General features: G+C 44.0%; 1 protein-coding gene across 4 annotated transcripts in view; it reads right to left on the reverse strand.

Moving 5' to 3' along the window:
* Positions 1–7,034: 7,034 nt before the first annotated feature.
* Positions 7,035–19,985, reverse strand: part of LOC145341432 (hepatic and glial cell adhesion molecule-like) — a 29,337-nt gene continuing 16,386 nt past the window's right edge. For 3 of the 4 annotated variants that reach the window (XM_080186378.1, XM_080186381.1, XM_080186379.1), the window contains exons 4-7: positions 16,835–17,116; positions 12,998–13,093; positions 8,318–8,499; positions 7,035–7,613 (exon numbers count right to left, since the gene is read on the reverse strand). In XM_080186378.1, coding sequence (XP_080042504.1) covers positions 8,342–8,499; positions 12,998–13,093; positions 16,835–17,116 — 536 coding nt within the window. In that variant the 3' untranslated portion in view covers positions 7,035–7,613; positions 8,318–8,341. The remainder of the gene's footprint in view (positions 7,614–8,317; positions 8,500–12,997; positions 13,094–16,834; positions 17,117–19,985) is intronic. The other variant, XM_080186380.1, reaches the window with a different exon arrangement.

Consider the following 19,985-nt stretch of genomic DNA (forward strand, 5'->3'; position numbering starts at 1 on the left):
TAAAAGACATTTGCCCGCTACTTTTTCAAATTGACAGTTGAGACGTGACGTGAGTGTTGTGAACCTTGCTTTCCATTCGTCTGGATTTTTGTCCAAACCAACTGAACACACACGGGGAATGTTTTAAAGTATTTTCAACTGAATTGTGATGTTGAGGATTCAATACCCGAAAGGTTTAAAGTGTTTGTTTTATATTTGATGTTATCTGATCAAGTTGTGGCCGATCGTTGTTAAATAAACACAATTACAACTGAACTGATGTTAAGTCTGGCTGTTTTTCTGCCCTGTTCCTTGAACACAGTAAGAAGTCTCACAACGCCAGGTTGGGGTTCAACAGGTAGCAAAAGCCACTAGCTTTCGGTGTGCATTCCAACCATTATTTTGTAAATTGAATTTATGTCTTTATATGCCCTGTTTGTGAACAGAACTCCCATTCACTGACCAAGAAGCAGCACTCTGAAAACCAGTGGCTTTTCCTGTCAAATAAACCTGTTAGGCTTTAACCTGGTGCTGTGAGACTTCTTGCCGTGTTTATCCCAGTCCAACGCCGGCATCTCCATATCTGTTCCTTGAAGCCAGTGATTTGGGAAGGAGGCACATTTCATTCATAGGAATTACTGTGTGGCTCAGTGTTCAATTTCAGGCACACCTCTGCCACTGCCTGAAGGCTCCTCCATATTCACCACATTGTAGTTTATTCCCAATATAAGAAAGCACAGAGTGGTATTAATTGTCCTGTTTCCTAAGCGGAAACTTGCAGCGAAGTTTATAGATTCTAAACCTGCAACTTCATGTTAACATCAAAACCCAGCAATGAAATAGGAATCTCACCCTCTAGTGGCCAGCCACTAGTGGTACATATTAGTTTGTATCTCGATTAATGCAGATAAGGAAGCCTTTTCACCCCATTTGATTCCACTTCTTCAGACAGATCTTTGACACTCAACACCCTCCTCCCCCCAACGAATTTATATTCCTGCAATGAGCGGGGTGGAGAGAGTTTCCGAATAAAAATGTCCTGTTATGTGACAATGTGATTTAGAAACAAAGATACAGAATGAAGGGAATTAGGCTGTTGCTTTTATCGAGACCCACCTTCAAATCGGGTGTCATTGGGAGTGAAATGTTCCTGATGGTAAGATATTTAGAAAGGATGGGGAAATTGGGAGAGAAAAGGTTATTGCAGTATTGACAGAAAACACAATTACAGTCGCATAAATGATACGTTTCAGTAAAGATGAGCAGTGGAATCACAAACAGGCACGGGAAAGGGTGAAAAACTTCCATAACAATTATCTACAAACATCATAAGAACATAAGAACATAAGAAATAGGAGCAGGAGTAGGCCATCTAGCCCTTCGAGCCTGCCCCGCCATTCAATAAGATCATGGCTGATCTGTGGTGGCTCAGTTCCACTTTCTCCACCGCCCTCTCCCCATAACCCTTAATCCCCTCGCTTATCAAAAACCCATCAACCCGCGTCTTAAAAATATTTAACAAGGCAGCCTCCACCACTTCAACGGGCAGAGAATTCCAGAGATTCACCACCCTTTGAGTGAAGAAGTTCCTCCTCAACTCCGTTCTAAACCGCCTCCCCTTTATCTTGAGGCTGTGCCCCCTAGTCCTACTGTCCTTTTTGAGCGGGAAGAGTCTCTCCACCTTTATCCTATCCATCCCATTCATCATCTTATATGTCTCAATGAGATCTCCCCTCATTCTTCTAAACTCTAACGAGTACAACCCTAGTTTATTCATGAGATGGTCTGGCATGTCTTGCAGAGGTTGGTGTGGTAGGGTTGTGTGGTGTTGTGGTCACTGTTCTCCTGAAGGCTGGGTAGTTTGCTGTGGACAATGGTCTGTTTGAGGTTGTGCGGTTGTTTGAAGGCAAGAAGTGGGGGGGGGCGGTGGGAATGGCCCTGGCGAGATGTTTGTCTTCATTGATGACATTTTGGAGGCTCCAGAGAAGATGACGTAACTTCTCCACTCTGGGGAAGTACTGGATGACGAAGAGTACTCTGTCCACCGTGTCCTGTGTTTGTCTTCTGAGGAGGTTGGTGTGGTTTGTCACTGTGGCATGTCGGAACTGTTGATTGATGAGTTGAGCACCATATCCTGTTCTTATGAGGGTGAACAAAGAACAAAGAACAAAGAGAACAAAGAACAAAGAACAACACAGCACGGGAAACTGGCCCTTCGGCCTAATGAGCCCACACCGCCATCTTAACATTGTGAGTGCCCTCCTCTACCTCTATCAGCATCTCTGAGTGTCTGTTCTGATCCTCCTCATCTGAACAGATCCTGTGTATATGGAGAGCTTATCTGTAGGGGATGGCTTCTTTAAAGTGTTTATCATGGAAGCTGGAGTAGTGGAGCTTATCCATGAGGTTATCTGTGGGCTTGTGGTGCAGTGAAGTGCTGAGGTGACGATTTTTGATGGAGATGCTTGTGTCCAAGAATGCAACCAATTCTGGAGAGTAGACCATGGTGAGTCTGATGGTGGGATGGAACTTGTTGATGTCATCATATAGTTGTTTCAATGATTGTTCACCATGAGTCCAAAGGAAGAAAATGTCATTAATGTACCTAGTGTATAGCATCGATTGAAGGTCCTGTGCAATGAAGAGGTCTTGTTCAAACCTGTGCATGAAGATGTTGGCATATTGAGGTGTAAATTTGGCTGTTTGGATCCGGCACATCTTGCAGGGTTGTGTGGTGTTGTGGTCACTGTTCTCCTGAAGGCTGGGTAGTTTGCTGTGGACAATAGATGTTTGAGGTTGTGCAGTTGTTTGAAGGCAAGAAGAGGGAGTGTGGGGATGGCCTTGGCGAGATATTTGTCTGGATGAAGAACTTTAAGGTGAAGACATTGTGGCCCAGGATGAAGTGGATGAGTTGTAGAATTGCATCTGGAGATTGGCAGTTGTCAGCATTGAATACTGAGGCAGTTGCAACAATGCCATTGTCATGGGGGATGCTGGTGTAGAGTGCCAAGACACTCCATAAGGAGTGCTTCTGGTTCAATTGCTCCACGTGTGCTAAGTTTCTGTAGGAAGTCCATAGCGACATGACAGAAGCTGGGGATTCTTGTACCATGGGTTTCAGGATGCCCTCGACATAGCCAGAGAGGTTCTCACATTGCCCGATACGATGGGACGGCCGTGTGTGTTGGCCTTGTATATCTTCGGGAGGCAGTAGAGATCTCCAATGTGGACAGGACGAGGGATGAGAGCACAGAGGGTGCTCTGAAGGTCTGGATCAAAGGTCTTGATCAGTCTGTTGAGTTGACGGGTGTGTTCTTTGGTCAGAACTGGGGGTAACTGTCTGTAGTGTTCCTCGTTGTTCAGTTGTCAGTACACTTTTTTGCAGTGATCCCTTCTGTTCAGTTTGATAGTGACCCCTCTTTTGTCTGCTAGTTTGATGACAATGTTGAGGCTGGTCTTGAGAGCGCGGATGGAGTTGCATTGTGCTTGGGTGACTTTCGGGGCTGTCTTGTGAGTGCGGCTAATGAATCTGGCATTGATGCACCTCCTGACGGCTTGGGCATACATGTCAAGTTGAGCCCAGTGGCCTTCTGGAGGAGTCCAATTCGATTCTTTCCTCTCTGGTCATTGCACCGCGGATCCCTCCGTTGGCTGTTCCGGTTCATTGGCTATCTCATTGTGTTCGCTGTTGGCCTCTTGGGGTTTGTGGAAGAACTCCCACAGCCTCATTCATCTGATGAATTCGTCTTGCCACTCACATTGTCTGTATCTCTAAGACTAGATTACCTGTAAAGACTCGCACTCCAATCATTATCTTGTAAATTGAGTTTGTGTCTGTAAATGCCCTGTTTGTGAACATAGTTATTCGCTCACCTGATGAAGGAGCCTGAGACTCCGAAAGCTAGCGCTGCCAAATAAAGCTGTTGGAGTTTAACCTGGTGTTGTGAGACTTCTTATAGTCCAACATTTCAGACAATGCCAACAATTTACATTTCTGACGCACCTTTGATATAACAAAACAACCCAAGGCACTTCACAAGAAAATTATCTTATGGGCTATGTGTTGGGACGTGGGCGTGATTATGCCTTTTGTCTACATGATTGGAGGAGAATAATGCAATGTATCATTCCTTGGGATGAAATTTTGCTGTGTCACCTGAATTACTCTCAGGAAACTCCTGCTATTGCTGTTCCACCACCTTTCCTGCTAGGCTCCACTCCTGATCAACTCTGGCTGGCCAGCTCCTCCCTCATACCCGATAAGCTCGAGTTCAATTTAAATGATGCTTGGTGTTTCAAACTTTATTAAACAGGAAGGATCAGGTAAAAATATATCAACAGGGTACTGTAAATCTCCCATCAAAATCAAACCCAATGGTCACAGCATTCAAGGAAAATAAAGAAAATTTCTACAAATCTTCAACAGTTTTAAAGGAAAAACAATGATTTACAGACAATCGGTTAAAAAAGAGACAAGCAATAAATCCTTTATTCCATCTAACAAAATTTAACATTTAATCTTGAAATACTGTGTGCAATTGTGGTCACCCTATTATACAAAGGATATTAGTAAACTAGAAGGAGTGCAGAAAAGATTTACTTGGATGCTCCGGGACTTGATGGATTGAGTTATAAAGAGAGGCTGGATAGACTGGGACTTTTTTCTCTGGAGCTTAGGAGCTGAGGGTGATCTTGTAGAGGTCTACAAAATAATGAGGGGCACAGATCAGCCAGATAGTCAATATCTTTTCACAAAGACAGGGGACTCTAAAACAAGAGGGCATAGGTTTAACGTGAGAGGGGAGAGATACAAAAGTGTCCAGAGCGGCAATTATTTCACACAGAGGGTGCTGAGTGTCTGGAACAGGCTACCAGAGATAGTTGTAGAGGCAGGTACAATTTTGTCTTTTAAAAAGCATTTAGTAACTATCTAAATGCTTTTTAAGTTACATGGGTAATAGTTACATGGGTAAGTTACATTGATAGTTACATGGGTAAGATGGGTATAGAGGGATATGGGCCAAATGCGGGCAATTGGGGTTAGCTTAGGGGTTTTAAAAAACAAAAGGGCAGCATAGACACGTTGGGTCAAAGGGCCTGTTTCCATGCTGTAAACCTCTATGACTCTATTAAAATGGCTTTAGATTCTGAAACAATGAATCCTGAGCATTACATTAAAAGTGTAAAATATTCATGCATCCAAATTAATAAGCAGGTCACACACCCCACACATATCTTTCAGACTCCAGACATGAAGGTGTTGAAATACATTTTTATGTTGTGTTGATTTGGGATTTGGAGTTGGGAATTTGTGAATGGCTGCTAATCCACAAAGTTCCTCATTTCCAAATTCGATTTTGTGTACTTAAAGGGGAAGGCTGCAAAACCCAATTACTTCTTGCAGCCAATTAAAACATTATCCATACGACTGACTTTGTAAAATAATACCTTCTGCTTTACCATCAGAATCTTCATGTTACCACTTCAATGTTAAACAGCAACAAAACAAAAAAGACATCTGAAAAGACAAAGTAGTCTGAAACAATGATGGTTATGGCAAATTTAAAGGAGTTCAGCAATAATAATAATAACCACGAGTGGGATGCATCTTTAAATTTCTAGTGGATGTTTCCTTTTACAGATGGAGGCTTTCTGAAAGATGAAAATGTGAAATGTAAAAGCCACTGAAGTGTTTGTTTGGCCCAATCGTGGGATAGAGCAGAACAGACTTAAATATCACATCCTGGTCACAAGGGAATGTTATTTTTCTGCCCCCTGACATACTTGTCGGTAGAGGGCAGTATGACACAACTCCCATAAGAAACAGGATTCTCAGCCTGTCGATAGGAACTTAACCTGAGAAAATCCAAATGGCAAATCCAAATCTGTATGAGTATGTCTAGTTTTAAATTATATTAAGTGCATAATAAGAGAAAAGGCAGTTTTATATGGCTTATTTTATTCTCAGAAAATGATCAGAATATGGGATTTGTTCCCACATGGAGTGGCTGAGGCTAAAAGAATGGATGTATTTAATAAACAGCCAGATAAGTAGATAAGGGAGAAAGGAATATGTTGATTGTGTGAGATGAAGGAAGGGGAGGGGTGGTGGTATCTTGTGAACAGTTTAAAAAACTGGCATAGACAACTTTGGGCAAATGGTTTGCTTCTCTGCTGTAATGTCTCTGGACGTTTGTATAATCAATGGCAGTGTTTACCAACGAATCACACCCAATGCCAAAACATTGGATAAATGGATTTCTCATCTGAAATTCTTGGACATTTATATCATAATAATACAAATAAAGCTGCCAACACCTCAACAGATAAATAAGTTACTCATCAAGTCCCATTAAAAGCATACAATTTTTTTTAAAAAGAACAGCCACAACCTATAATTCAGCATTTTTTTTTGCTGCAATTCACACAATGCAGCAGTGGCATATTGCAGAAAGTAATGAAATCGACATTTCATTAGACCTAACATTTGGGGTGCTATTTTCTCATTTTTGTGGAGTCAATCACAGGGAGGAGTTTCAAGTAATCAGCTGCCACAAGAATATGTTCCACTGAGAAAATGGTGAGATGTGAGATACAAATAGCCCTTGAAGGCAATTGTTTGACAATCATTCACTGGTATCTAAAAGAAATTATTAATGTAATCCAATAAGGTTAATTTAAGTGCACAGTGGCACAGTGGTTAGCACTACTGCCTCACAGCACCAGGGACTGGGTTCGATACCCAACCTGGGTCACTGTCTGTGCGGAGTCTGACATTCTCCCCATAGCTGTGTGCGTTTCTTCCAGGTGTTCTAGTTTCCTCCCACAAATCCGAAAGACATGTTGGTTAGGTGAACAGGCCATGCTAAATCCTCCCTCAGCGTACCCAAACAGGTGCCAGAATATGGTGATCAAGGGATTTTCACAGCAACTTCATTGCAGTGTTAATGTAAGCCTACTTGTGGCACTAATAAAGAAACTTAAATCTAAACAAATGTCTCACATGTTGGTAAACCAATGCAAAAATGTGACCAACCCCCCCAGTCCCCCAGGAGGTCCCTGCCTCCTTGTTATGGACCTGCTCCCTGTCATGGGCCTGGCTTTTCAAGTACCATCCCCTTGGCATTGGTCAGTGCCCAGCAGGCAGTGCCAGTGTGCCAGGCTGGCAGTGACTAGCCCTGCCCCTGACCACCCAGGTGCCTCAATGGCCTCGAGTCTCACTGTCAGTGTCATCATATTAGGCCCCCGGTAGTGGGGACTGTATGTGATCCTTGACAATGAGGGCCTCCACCGGTGGGCAGGTAAGAACAAATGAGTCTAGACAAAACCTTTAAAACCTCTGTCCATTTAAAATTGTGCTCCTTGGTCCTGATCTTCCAGATCTCCAGGTGGTCAGAGATTATCTACTAGCAACCTTCATCAGCTCCTGCAAAGTGTTAGTGATATCCTCACTAGATAGTGACCTTGAGATGAATCCTAGATGTGTTTCCATTGAGGTGATTGTATCTGTGTTGGTGAGGGCACGAGGGAAGGATGTGATGGTATACCCTCTGAGGCTCCAACATCTTCATGCTCAGAGGTGGACTGAAATGTCATGGACAATGGAGCAGACCACGCTTCCAGAAAGTGAGGACCTGAATTGGAGAACATAACAAATTAGTTTGGTGTAAATCACAGTCCCACTTCTCAACACTCTGTCACATGTGTCTACTTTCTGTCTACAGTGCCCTCTCTAATGCTCTCACATCATTCCTAATGCTGGTGTGAGATGTGTTTTATGGAGGTTTATCATAACATCCTTCTTTATGTACTTTCAACTCTATTTATAAAGCCCAGGATCCAAAATGTTTATTCAATATTTTTTCTCAACATACCCCATCACACCTTCAATGATTTTGTGCACACACACCTCAAGGAGCAGGGTAGCACAGTGGCACAGTGATTAGCACTGTTGCCTCACAGCACCAGGGACCCGTGGTCAATTCACAGCTTGGGTCACTGTCTGTGCGGAGTCTGCACGTTCTCCCCGTATCTGCATGGGTTTCTTCCAGGTGCTCCAGTTTTCTCCCATAGACCGAAAGATGTGCTGGTTCGGTGCATTGGCCATGCAAAGTTCTCCCTCAGTGTACCCGAACAGGTGCCAGGGTGTGGCAACTCGAGATTTTTCATTGTAACTTCATTGCAGTCATTATGTAAGCCTGCTTATGACGCTAATAAAAAAAACTTTAAAACCTCTGTCCATTTAAAATTGTGCTCCATGGTCCTAATCTTCCAGATCTCCAGGTGGTCAGAGATTATCTACTAGCAACCTTCATCAGCTGCTGCAAAATATCCTCACCAGATAGTGACCTTGAGATGATTCCTAGATGTGTTTCCATTGAGGTGATTGTATCTGTGTTGGTGAGGGCACGAGGGAAGGATGTGATGGTATACCCTCTGAGGCTCCAACATCTTCATGCTCAGAGGTGGACTGAAATGTCATGGACGATGGAGCAGTCCACGCTTCCAGAAAGTGAGGACCTGAATTGGAGAGCACAACAAATTAGTTTAGTGTAACTCACATTCCCACTTCTCAACCCTCTGTCATATGTGTCTACTTTCTGTCCAGTGTTCAACGCTAGGGGTGGGATTTTCTGGCCGGGCTCGCCCCAAACCAGAAAACTCCATCCTAAGGTCAATGGATCCTTCCATGGTCCACCTCCAACTCCTCCTGCTACAATTTCCATGGTGGACGGGACAGAAAAATTCACCCCCAGGTTTGAGGCTTTTTCGCTCTCTGTACTTTGTACTTCTGCTTCACTGTCCATGCTTGCCTGCTCTCCTGCCAGTTCAATTGCCTCCTCTTATGGAGTTGTAATTTTAAGTTGGGCACTCCTCATATGACCATATGAACAAGGAGCAGGAGTAGGCCATACAGCCCCTCCAGCCTGCCCCACCTTTTAATGACTAATCTGATGATAACCTCAAATCTTTTTCCTGCCTACCTCTGATAACCTATCAGTTCCTTGCTTGCCAAGAATCTCTGTCTTAAAAGTATTCAAAGACTGTGCTTCTGCCACCTTTTCAGAAAGAAAGTTCCAAAGACTCATGATCCCCTGAACAAAAGTACTTCACCACTTCTTTATTTTAAATGGGTGACCCCTTATTTTCAAACAGTGACCCCAGTGCTAGGTTCTTTCACAAGAGGAAACATCCTCTCCACAACCATCATGACAAATCTCCTCAGAGCCTGATAAGTTTCTATCAAGTCACCACTTATCTTCCAAACTCTACAACACTCGTCTGGCATCATTTCCTCATCAGACAATCCACCCATTCCAGATATTGGGTTGGTAAATTTTCTCTGAAATGCTTTCAATGCATTTATGTTGTTCCTTTGTTAAAGAGACCAATATTCAATACTCCAGATGTTGAGTGCAACTGTGGCATAACCTCCCTACATCTGTATTCAATTCCTTTCACAATAAATTATAACATTCTATTAGTTTTCCTCAATGCTTGCTGTACCCTGCATACTAGTTTTTAATGATTCAGACACTGGGATGCCTAGATCCCTTTGCACCTCAGAGCTCTGCAACTTCTCACCAGTTAAATAATTCCTTTTTATTCTTCCTGTCAAAATGGACAAGTTCACATTTGTCCATATTAAACACAAATTGCCAAACCATTGTCTACTGATTTAACTTATCTACATCACTTTGTAGCCTCCTTACAGCCTCTTGGCAATTTACTTTTTCACCTATCTTTGTATCATAAGCAAATTTAACAACCATCCCTTCAATCCTGTCATCCAAGTCATTTATATAAATTCATGGAATCATAGAAATCCTGCAGTGCAGAAGGAGGCTATTCGGCCTATCAAGTCTGCACCAACAACAATCCCACCCCAGGCCCTATCCTTAGACTCACACATTTATCCCGCTAATCCCTGTAACACATCCCGGGACACTAAGGGGCAATTCTGCATGGCCAATCAATCTAACCTGCACATCTTTGGATTGTAGGAGGAAATTGGAACACCCAGAGGAAACCCATGCAGACATGGGAAGAATGTACAAATTCCACACAGACAGTGACCCAAGCTGGGAATCGAACACAGGTCCCTGGAGCTATGAGGCAGCAGTGCTAACCACTGAAGTCTCAGCACTGTGGCACACCCACATATTACATCATGCTGAGCTGAAAAAGACTCACTTATACTTAGTCTCTGTTTCCTGTTAGCCAGCCTATCTTTTCTTTATTCATTCATGGGATGTGAGCATTGCTGATTGGACCAGTATCTGTTGTCCATTCATATTTTCTCTTGAACTAAGTGACATTTCAGAGGGGTGCTTGCAGGTTGGGGAAATGCAGGCATTTGGTATCACTGAGACCTTAGCAGCACATGTTGCATCCTGCTGGAGTTGAGAGGGACCAATCTGGAAATGTGACTATAGTGTCAGAATGGAGTGTGTGAGGGGTGGCTTTGAGGCACCTGCGGAGTGTGCTGCCATTGGCTGGTAGTCCCAGAGGAATTGGAAGATGAGTGTCAGGGCTGTAGTGTTCTATTCATTACAGTGCATGGTCTTGAGGATCATAGAGCCTATTGAGTTGGCTATCCTACTTATTGGCATAGAACAGTGGCAGAGACACCACTGTGCCACGGCACCTGACCAGGACCAGCGCCCTGCGGAAGAGGGTGAGGGTGGACCTGTGAATGTTCTGGAAGCAGCACTGCAGATGTGTAGGTACTGGCTGAGGGTATTCTGATGTCGGTCATTGTACCTGCAGATGTCAGAGATGTAGTGCCATAGAAGGCTGTGTCTGTCCCAGAGGTCTGCCAGACCCTGCAGGAGTTGGCACCACATGAGGAGACATCCACTGCCTGTGGCCCTTAAACTCAGACACTTGAATTTCCACACAAATTCCAGGGTAGCACAGGCAACAAAGATATTCAGGAGGTTGCAGATGCCTTTTGTGCAAGAGCTCACGATGTATATCAACTTGGACTGGGACCAGGCAAGTCAAGATGCCAGGGTCATGGGCTTTGTCACCTTAGCAGGCTTACCCCAGCTCTGCCCCAGGTCTGCACCCTCAAGGCCCTGTGTGCCATTCATGTACCACAAGGGATACACCTCCCTTAATGCGTAGATTGTTTGTGACCACATGATGCTCTTCGAGCTGGTGTCTGCCCGTTTCCTGAGGAACATCCATGACAGTTACATCTTGTCAGATCTCAGCCCTCTTTGAGGGAGAGCGACGGCTGGAGGGATGGCTCCTTGGGCTCGGGGGTACTCACTCAACAGGTGGCTGATGACCCCTGTGCAGGGGCCGAAAACACCTGGGGAGACTCATTATAACGAGGCTCACGCTGCAACGCATGTGCTGATTGAGTAGGTAATTCGTCTGCTGAAGATGTAGCTCTGATGTTTGGACTGGTTGGAGGAGGGTGCCCAACAACGTAGCCCCCAGAGGGTCTCCCACATCAAATCAGTCTGCTGTGCTCCCCACGACTTGTCTTTGCAGGGGGGATACCTGGATCTGGAGGGGACGGAGGAGCACTACATCTCCTCAAATGAGGAGGATGTTGAAGAAGGTCATGAGGGTGACCACAGAGAGGAGGAGTTAGAAGAATCCTGGGCAGTGGACAGGGCCTGATGAGCTATGGATGATCTCACAGCATCTCGCTTCGGAGATGAGTAGGACTAGGGAGCAAAGAGCTCTCCCACCATGGGGACTAACATTTCCCCAGTTATGTGGTGCCAGCTGTATGCTCCCATGCTGCTGCCAGGTATCATGGGCAGGGCACTGAAGCCTTTGGCCGGACTGTGTAGGAGAATAATGATAATTTGCATTGAGGACAGAGCGATGCTCCTCTCATTCTCAACAATATATCTGACTCCTACCTGACAGAGTTTAACGCATTCTGCCATTGAATGGGTTTATCATAGGGCTCAGAAACGTGGGGTGTACTGCATCAGCTACTAGAGGCCCCACCTAGGCCAGGAGTCCTGGTGTTCCCATTCATCTTAAAGCTGAGGTGAGGAGCCTGGCAGCACTTTGACTGCCTTTGGCCTCATGATTACAAGAGAACACTGTTGGACGTGAGAGGGATACACTTTGATGGAGCGGTACTGGGACCACCCTTTCATGGATAGGGGTTGGGGGATGGGCTCCAGGGGTGCATGCCAGCAGCAGCATCTCCTTCCTGTGTCATGGATGTGGGAGGGACATAACACTGCCATTCTTACACTTCACAGTGATGAGGTGACATGTGAGCTCTTCTTTAATCAATAAACATTTGTAGAACAAAAGCATACATTCGCTCCACTTGCTGAGGTTGCTAACTCGGGTGAGAAGGTCACAATGGAGTTTGGTCTTGGGAGATCTCAGGATGAGATCTTCCTCACCGCTTGCTGACAACATCATCAGGTTCATACCCATTGAGGGAATGAACCAGATTACCATCAATTTAAATGTATTTAAATATTCAGAAATAGCTTTATGTCATATCCTCTGGGTTCCCCAGATCTTTATAGAGGGTGCACTGACCTCTGTGGAGATGGCCCTGATTCCCAATGATGATGGTGCAACCCCTGCTTTTTTTATCAGAGGATCAGAATAGAAAACCTGTCTGTTTCTCTGGGGGTTGCATGTCAATTTTCAGTCAGGGCCTAACACTTTGCCTCGGTGTTAACCACTTTGGCTAAGATCAAGCATCATCGGATCAGGCTCAAGATGGGGTGCAATACCTTATCTTGTCAGCTTGGATCTTGTTTGCCTCTCTTGTGGGGACTCAATTGGAATTTGACTTTGGTTTTTGGAGCAATCAATGAACGGATTTGGGTTTGCACCGGTCCACTCTGAGCATTGGCTTTGTAACTTAAAGAATGGAGTGAAAATTAAAGACAAAAATTTTGGGGAGAAATTTCCACTGACAGTTTCTCTGCAAACTGTACCACACAGTGAAGTAACAGGTGAGTGGACAATGACTGCAATCTCTGGAGGGTTTCATGTTAATTTCAGCTGTGGAACTTACCGCTTAAACTGTAGCACCTTTGATAGAGACATACTATGGTTAAAGTCAAAACTGTCATCACCACAGGGATCAGGACCATAAAATATTTTCTCTTTCCTGAAACAGATACATAGAATTTTATGAAACAAGAAGGCATCAGCCAGCTCATCAGATCCACGCTGACACTGAGAGATCCACTTAGTTCATCCACTGCTCCCCTGCCCTCACCCGAAACATATTTAAACCTTTACTTTTCCAAATGTCAATCACTTCTGCTTTAGAAGCCATTTTGATTTCAGCTGCCACCTCTATTTCTGCTGAAGCCTTTCACTTTCAGCAAACCCCACGCATGAAAAAATATCTCCCAACATTTTTTTTGTGCTTTTCAATCCAATGCTTGGAAATAGCTATTCCAAATTTAAAACCAAAGCATGTCTAATAGATGTCCAATCTCTATTGCCTCTTTTCTTTCTCTGTTCCTTCTGCTGCCATCTTGCCCAAAATGTAGTGAGATATTAGTGCGAAATGCAGCCTGTATCGGCTGATTCACGAGTTCTTCAAGTTTCATTGATAACTTCATTGATTCAGTTGTTTTGGGTGGCACGGTAGCACAATGATTAGCACTGTTGCTTCACATCTCTGGAGAACTGGGTTTGATTCCCAGTCACAGACCCCAGCATGGGTCACAGTCTGTATGGAGTTTGCACATTCTCCTCGTGTCTGCGTGGGTTTCTCCAGGTGCTCCAGTTTCCTCCCACCGTCCAAAGATATGCGGGTTAGGTTGACTGGCCATGCTAAAATGGCCCCTTTAGTGTCCTGAGATGTGTAGGTTAGAGGGATTAGTGGGTAAAATATGTAGGGACATGGGGGTAGGGCCTGGGTGGGATTGTGGTCGATGCAGACTCAATGGGCTGAGTGGCCTCTTTCTGTACTGTAGGGTTTCTATGATTTCGATTAACTTTATGTAAAGACTTGTCCGAAACTCTCTGGGTGTTTATGAACAATGGATCATGTACTGATACAATGTGAAGGATTAGTTTTCAAGTTGTAAAAAATAAAATTTTATATCTGCTGCTACTACTGGCCTGATAAGTAGCCTCCCACAAAGATGTGCACAGTTTGACTTTACCACCTGACTTCATTCTGGTATCAGCTAAAGGTAATCTCTGGCATCCAGCAACTTTGCTGTCTTCAAGCAAACTAATCAGCCTATCATATTGAAGTAATTGCAAGATTTACTATTATTAATTTCAGAGAAACCAAAGATATGGCATTCAAATGGGCTTGTGGTAGAAGTTAAAATATCATAAATAAACTTTAAAATAAAATTTTAAAAAATCTAGGCTATTTTTCATCGTGGAGTGAAGAAACTTGACATTCACGCAAATATAAAATCAGTTTTTCAGGGCCAGGCAGATTAACTCGTAATAATTATGAGTGTACATTGTTAAAATTCAGTTACATCTCAATTAGCTGGGTTTAATGCATAGCTCAGAGCCAGTAGTGCATAAACAATGGAGGCCCACATTAATTCTGTGCTTTAGAATTGATTTGCATCCTTTGGAGCAACAGAGAATAGCTCACGGCAGTGATTCTAGAATTCCACATTTAACAACGCACGCGGATGTGATGTATAAGATGATGAATGGGATGGATAGGATAGAGGTGGAGAGACTCTTCCCGCTCAGAAAGGACAGTAGGACTAGGGGGCACAGCCTCAAGATAAAGGGGGGGCGGTTTAGAACGGAGTTGAGGAGGAACTTCTTCACTCAAAGGGTGGTGAATCTCTGGAATTCTCTGCCCGTTGAAGTGGTGGAGGCTGCCTCGCTAAATATTTTTAAGACGCGGGTTGATGGGTTTTTGATAAGAGAGGGGATTAAGGGTTATGGGGAGAGGGCGGGAATGTGGAACTGAGCCACGACAGATCAGCCATGATCTTATTGAATGGCGGGGCAGGCTCGAAGGGCTAGTTGGCCTACTCCTGCTCCTATTTCTTATGTTCTTATGTGAATACTGACAGTTTTGTCATTGTTACAATCACAAAATCGGAACAAAATATCTTCCTGCAAATGGCTGGCAATCTATTGAACAACCTGGCTGATAAAATCAGCCAATGTTCTGCTGCCTTGAAAAGAAACAGGAAGAAAGTTGTGAAGAAAATCTGATTTAACGATCAATCCAAAGATGACTTGATAGCATGAAAAGGAAATTTGGCAAGATTACAAAAAAAAGGCAAGTCAAAGAGCAGGATTCACAGCTGAGCTTCAGTGATACAAAAGGGTCTTCACACTGAAACCTTTAGAAATCTACAGTTCACCTATGGAAAAAGGAACAGTGTTTGAATTCCCTGGGCCCAATTTTACCATTGCATTTGCCTGTTTTTGGGCATGAAAACTTGTTAAAGTTGGCATGAGGTGAGTAGCGTGATCCACACCCGCCTCTGCGCAGGTTCCCCCTTTACCAAGGCTTGAAAATGACTGCCGTCGGGGCTGCATCCAAAACAGGCATTTAAATTGGCTTACTGAGCTGCACGCCCAACCTTAATGGCATTTCCCCTTTACCACTGCATTCGCTTGTCGTTGTGAAACATACATGGTCCGCAGCGATCCGATTTGGGCGCTCCAACTTCTGAGGACATAAGTTCAGAGCTCTCTCTGACTCAGATCAGTGGATGGGGGCATGGGTGGAGAGGCTGAGGGGGGTGGAGAGGGAGGTGGGTCAGATGGCTCATTTAAAGGTTGGTGGGGGAGGGGAGGGAGGTGGGTCAGATGGCTCATTTAAAGGTTGGTGGGGGAGGGGAGGGAGGTGGGTCAGATGAATCCACACAGATTGTGGCGGGGGGAGGCAGGTGGGGGTCGGCTGCCACTCTGCATTTTGATCCGTGGAGGGAAGGGGGCAGGAGGTCATGATCAGTCTTGGTGGTGAGGAGGTGAGGGATAAGGGGATCATCAATGTTGTGGGTGTGGGGTAATGTCTGTGGGGGCCAAGGGGAGGCATTATCCACCTGGGAACAATGTGGCTTTTTATCAGTGCATCTGCAGTTGGAGGCACCGATCGAAACTGTAGGGCTTTGGGTACATTAAGCCCCACCTACAGGCTTCTGCAGCACGACTGGAAATCACTGATATTTTTTCAGGCAGACTGTATATGGGGGCGCCTGAGATCTAAAAGTCAGATCTGAAATGCTCCCAGTTTCAAGATGGCCCAACACTTCTGTCTCTCAACATTACAATGCATTCTGCAGAGGTCAGGCAACTGTCCTTTTGCGCACCTGATTAACTGGTTTGTGAAACATTGCAAATACAATTAGACTGAAAACTCTGATGACAGATTTTTTATTTGGGTGCTGGCCAAAAATGGTTCAAAGGCTGTTTGCTTGCAGCTGAATTGGGCCTATAGAAATATTATTGGGCAAAGTCAAGAATGGCATGTTTTGGAACAGAGATTAGATCAGCTCAGGCTTCTGTTGAAATACCACCCATAACATTTCACAGAATCCCTGCAGGTGCAGAAGGAAGCTTTTCAGCCTATCAAGTCATAACCAACCACAATCCCATCCAGAAAACCATTTGGATTTGGAGAATTTATAAACCAGACAATAATTAGGCTGGAGTTTCCTCCATTATCCTACGGCAACTGGATATGCCATCTCTCAGTAAGATGGCCATTTTCTGTAATCCCCACCACAGCCCCAGTATCCAGATAAACTGTCAGATTTAGTAGCTGTTTTAGCCAGGGATTTAGAGGAAGGTATGTCTCAGAAGATCACCATTGAATATTTTTGAGTGAATTCCTGTAAGGAAATACTACAAATAAAGAGTAGCAGCATAGTACACATAATTTTCCCATAAATCTCACCAGTGGGATTGGTCCTGTTACTTAGGTCGACTTTCACCAGGTCACTGGTTGCATTACTGATTGGGTTTTCTGCAATGCATCTGTACACACTTTGCTCCTCTTCAGTAACACAGTCTATCACAAGCACTGTCTTATCATATGTCTCTTTGAGAACTCCAGAAATAGACACCTTTTCCCAGTGAATCTTGAAATTTGTTCCTTTGGAGACAGAGCAGTTCAAAGTAATATTTGGTGAACTCGCACAGTTACCAAGAATCGCTGTTTCAGGTTGGGAAACTGGTTCTGAAATAGAAGATAATAATTAACCTACATAATATAGCCATTGCATTAATTTATTTCATATTATGCCTTGTGAGACAGTTCTGAATGATTTGATAAAGCAGAACACAATTGCACGTCTTTCTTTTCATTTTTGTGTTGTAAATGATTAACTTTAAAACTGAAGTTTCAATATATTAGAAGCCCTGATATTAACTGAATCATTGTTTTTGTACTTTAGCAATGCATCCAGTTTGTGCATCATACATTGTTATTAGCTGTCCCTTGATTGAGGATAATAACTACTCAAGATTGTAAGTGTTTGCCATATGGTTCTTGATGTGACTGAACAGGTTGATTCTTTGCCGAATCTGGGCACATGAGACAGGCTGTCCCGTTAGCTATTAGGATCAGAGTGTAGGATTTGCTTGTTTTTCTTTTCTTCTCTGTTGCTACTCCGCTTTATCATTAAGACATTGATGCTCAAAGTGTGTTACAAATCAATGAACAAGATGTTGCATCTGCGAACAATTAATAGCAAGCTCCCTCCCATTATTAATATCAATGTTGCCATGCTCCAAGGAAAGCTGCAGACTGCCTTTGAAGCATTACCTTTGTCTTTTTTTGGAATGTTAAATATTTGAGAGTTGTATGTCCAGTCCATCAAAGTAGATTTTGCAGGTGTTTTGCCTGAATGCTTGTAGATGTGGCTTCTGGAAGGATACGAACCTTTGCTTGATGGTTTCCCCCCGCACACATTGGATCTGCAGGACACATCTGAGTTATTGCTGATGGAATATCTCTAGCTTCTTTATGCCCAGGTCTCACTTCAGTACAGATACATGGTGTCAATGTCAACAACTGCTTTGCACACTAGGATTTTTGTTTCGTGGGGAGGTCTTTGTTATCAAACAGGCTGTGTTGTAGATTGTAGACACTAAGGTCAATCAACCTAACCTGCACATCCTTGGAGTGTAAAGTTAAAATTTATGTATTAGACACAAGTAGGCTTACATTAACATTGCAATTAAATTACTGTGAAAATCCCCTAGTTCCACACTCTGGCACCTGTTCATGTATACAGAGGGAGAATTTGGCATGGCCAATTCATCTAACCTGCACATCTTTGGACTGTGGGAAGAAACTGGAGCACCCAGAGGAAACCCATGCAGACACAGGGAGAATGTGCAAATGTCACACAGACGGTGACCCAAGCCAGGAATCGAATCTGTGTCCCTGGTGTTCTGAGGCAGCAGTGCGAATCACTGCGCCGCCGTGCCACCCTACATGCCACAGTGCCATGTGGGAAGAAACTAGGGCAGCCGGAGGAAACCCACACAGATATGGGGAGGGCATGAAACCCCACACAGTCACCCGAGGTCAGAATTGAATCTGGGCCTCTGGTGCTGTGAGGCAATAGTGCTAACCAGTTGTTCTAGTGGAAGGTAGAGACATGCCAGAGGCTGTTTGGATTGTCTCAATCTGTTGACAACCCCATAACAGACACTTGTTGTTGGAAACACAAAGACCTTTTAGAAAAAGCGGTGCTATGTTTATTTTTGTTTCCACCTCCTTTATTATGTTCACTACCAACGGTCTGTTTGTGTATTAGGCATCTGTTCCATTGACAGCCTTGCATACTGTATAATTTAATACTGTTAACAGATGCTTGTTGCGCAGTGCATTGTGTTTCAAACGTTCATTTGAACTATGCTTTCCCCAAGTGATAACATCACAGGCCCGTATATTCCTAAGATTTCCTTCTGTGAACTCTATGCCATCAAGTAAAGATATAAAAGTCTCATTGGGATTTCAATCCATATTTCTTTGGCTTATTCAGACCGTGTTTAGCATTCTTATATTTATTCTGTCTCATAAACCAAATGGTACTCAATGATGCAAAGACAATTATACCCTCAGTTACAGTCAGAGGCAATTATTTTCAAACAAGAAATGAAATGTCTCTGAAGTTAGATGGTGGAGAGGCTGATATATTGCCATGTGACACTCAGTGTTAGTTTTAATGTGCTTGATAGTTGTTTTGCAAATCAATGGAAAGCAACAGTCAGCAGAGGTGGCAGATGCCATAGGCCATGAAATATAGGAGCAGAATTAAGCCATTTGGCCCATCGAGTCTGCTCTGCCATTCGATCAAGGCTGCTAAGTTTCCCAATCCCATTTTTTCACTTATGTCTCATAACTTTTGATCCTTTTACCAATCAAGAACTATTTATCTCTTTCTCAAATACACTCAATGAATTGGTCTCTACAGCCTTCTGTGGCAATGAATTCCATAAATTCACCACTCTTTGCCTGAAAAAATTCCTCCTCATCTCTGTTCTAAAGGGTCATCCTTTTATTCTGAGATTGTGCTCTCGGATCCTAGTCTCTCCTACTAATGGAACCATCTTTCCCAAGTCTGCTCTATCCAAGCTTTTCATTATTCTGTATGTTTCAATGAGATCCACCCCCCCAACCCCCACCCACCCCACCCCCCCAACCCCCTGCACCCCCGCCCACCCCCCAACCCCCCCCACCCCCACCCCTACCCACCCCCCCACCCCCCCACCCCACTGCCCCAACCCCCACCCCCCACACCCCCCACCCCCCACCCAGCCCCCCCACCCCCCCCGATCCTTCTAAACACGATCGAGTACAGACCCTGAGTACTCAGATGCTCCTCATACGTCAGGCTTTTCATTCCTGGAATCATTCTTATGACCCTCATCTGGATCCTCTCCAAAACCATCCTTCCTTTGATACAGAGCCCAAAATTGCTTGCAACATTCTAAATGTGGTCTCATCAGAGCCTTATAAAGCCTCAGCAGTGCAACCTGTTTTTGTATTGTAGTCCTCTTGAAATGAATGCTTACATTGCATTTGCTTTTGTAAC

Source organism: Carcharhinus amblyrhynchos, chromosome 3, assembly GCF_965287045.1.
Source record: "Carcharhinus amblyrhynchos chromosome 3, sCarAmb.v2.hapA, whole genome shotgun sequence".
In the NCBI taxonomy this organism is placed as follows: Eukaryota; Metazoa; Chordata; class Chondrichthyes; order Carcharhiniformes; family Carcharhinidae; genus Carcharhinus; species Carcharhinus amblyrhynchos.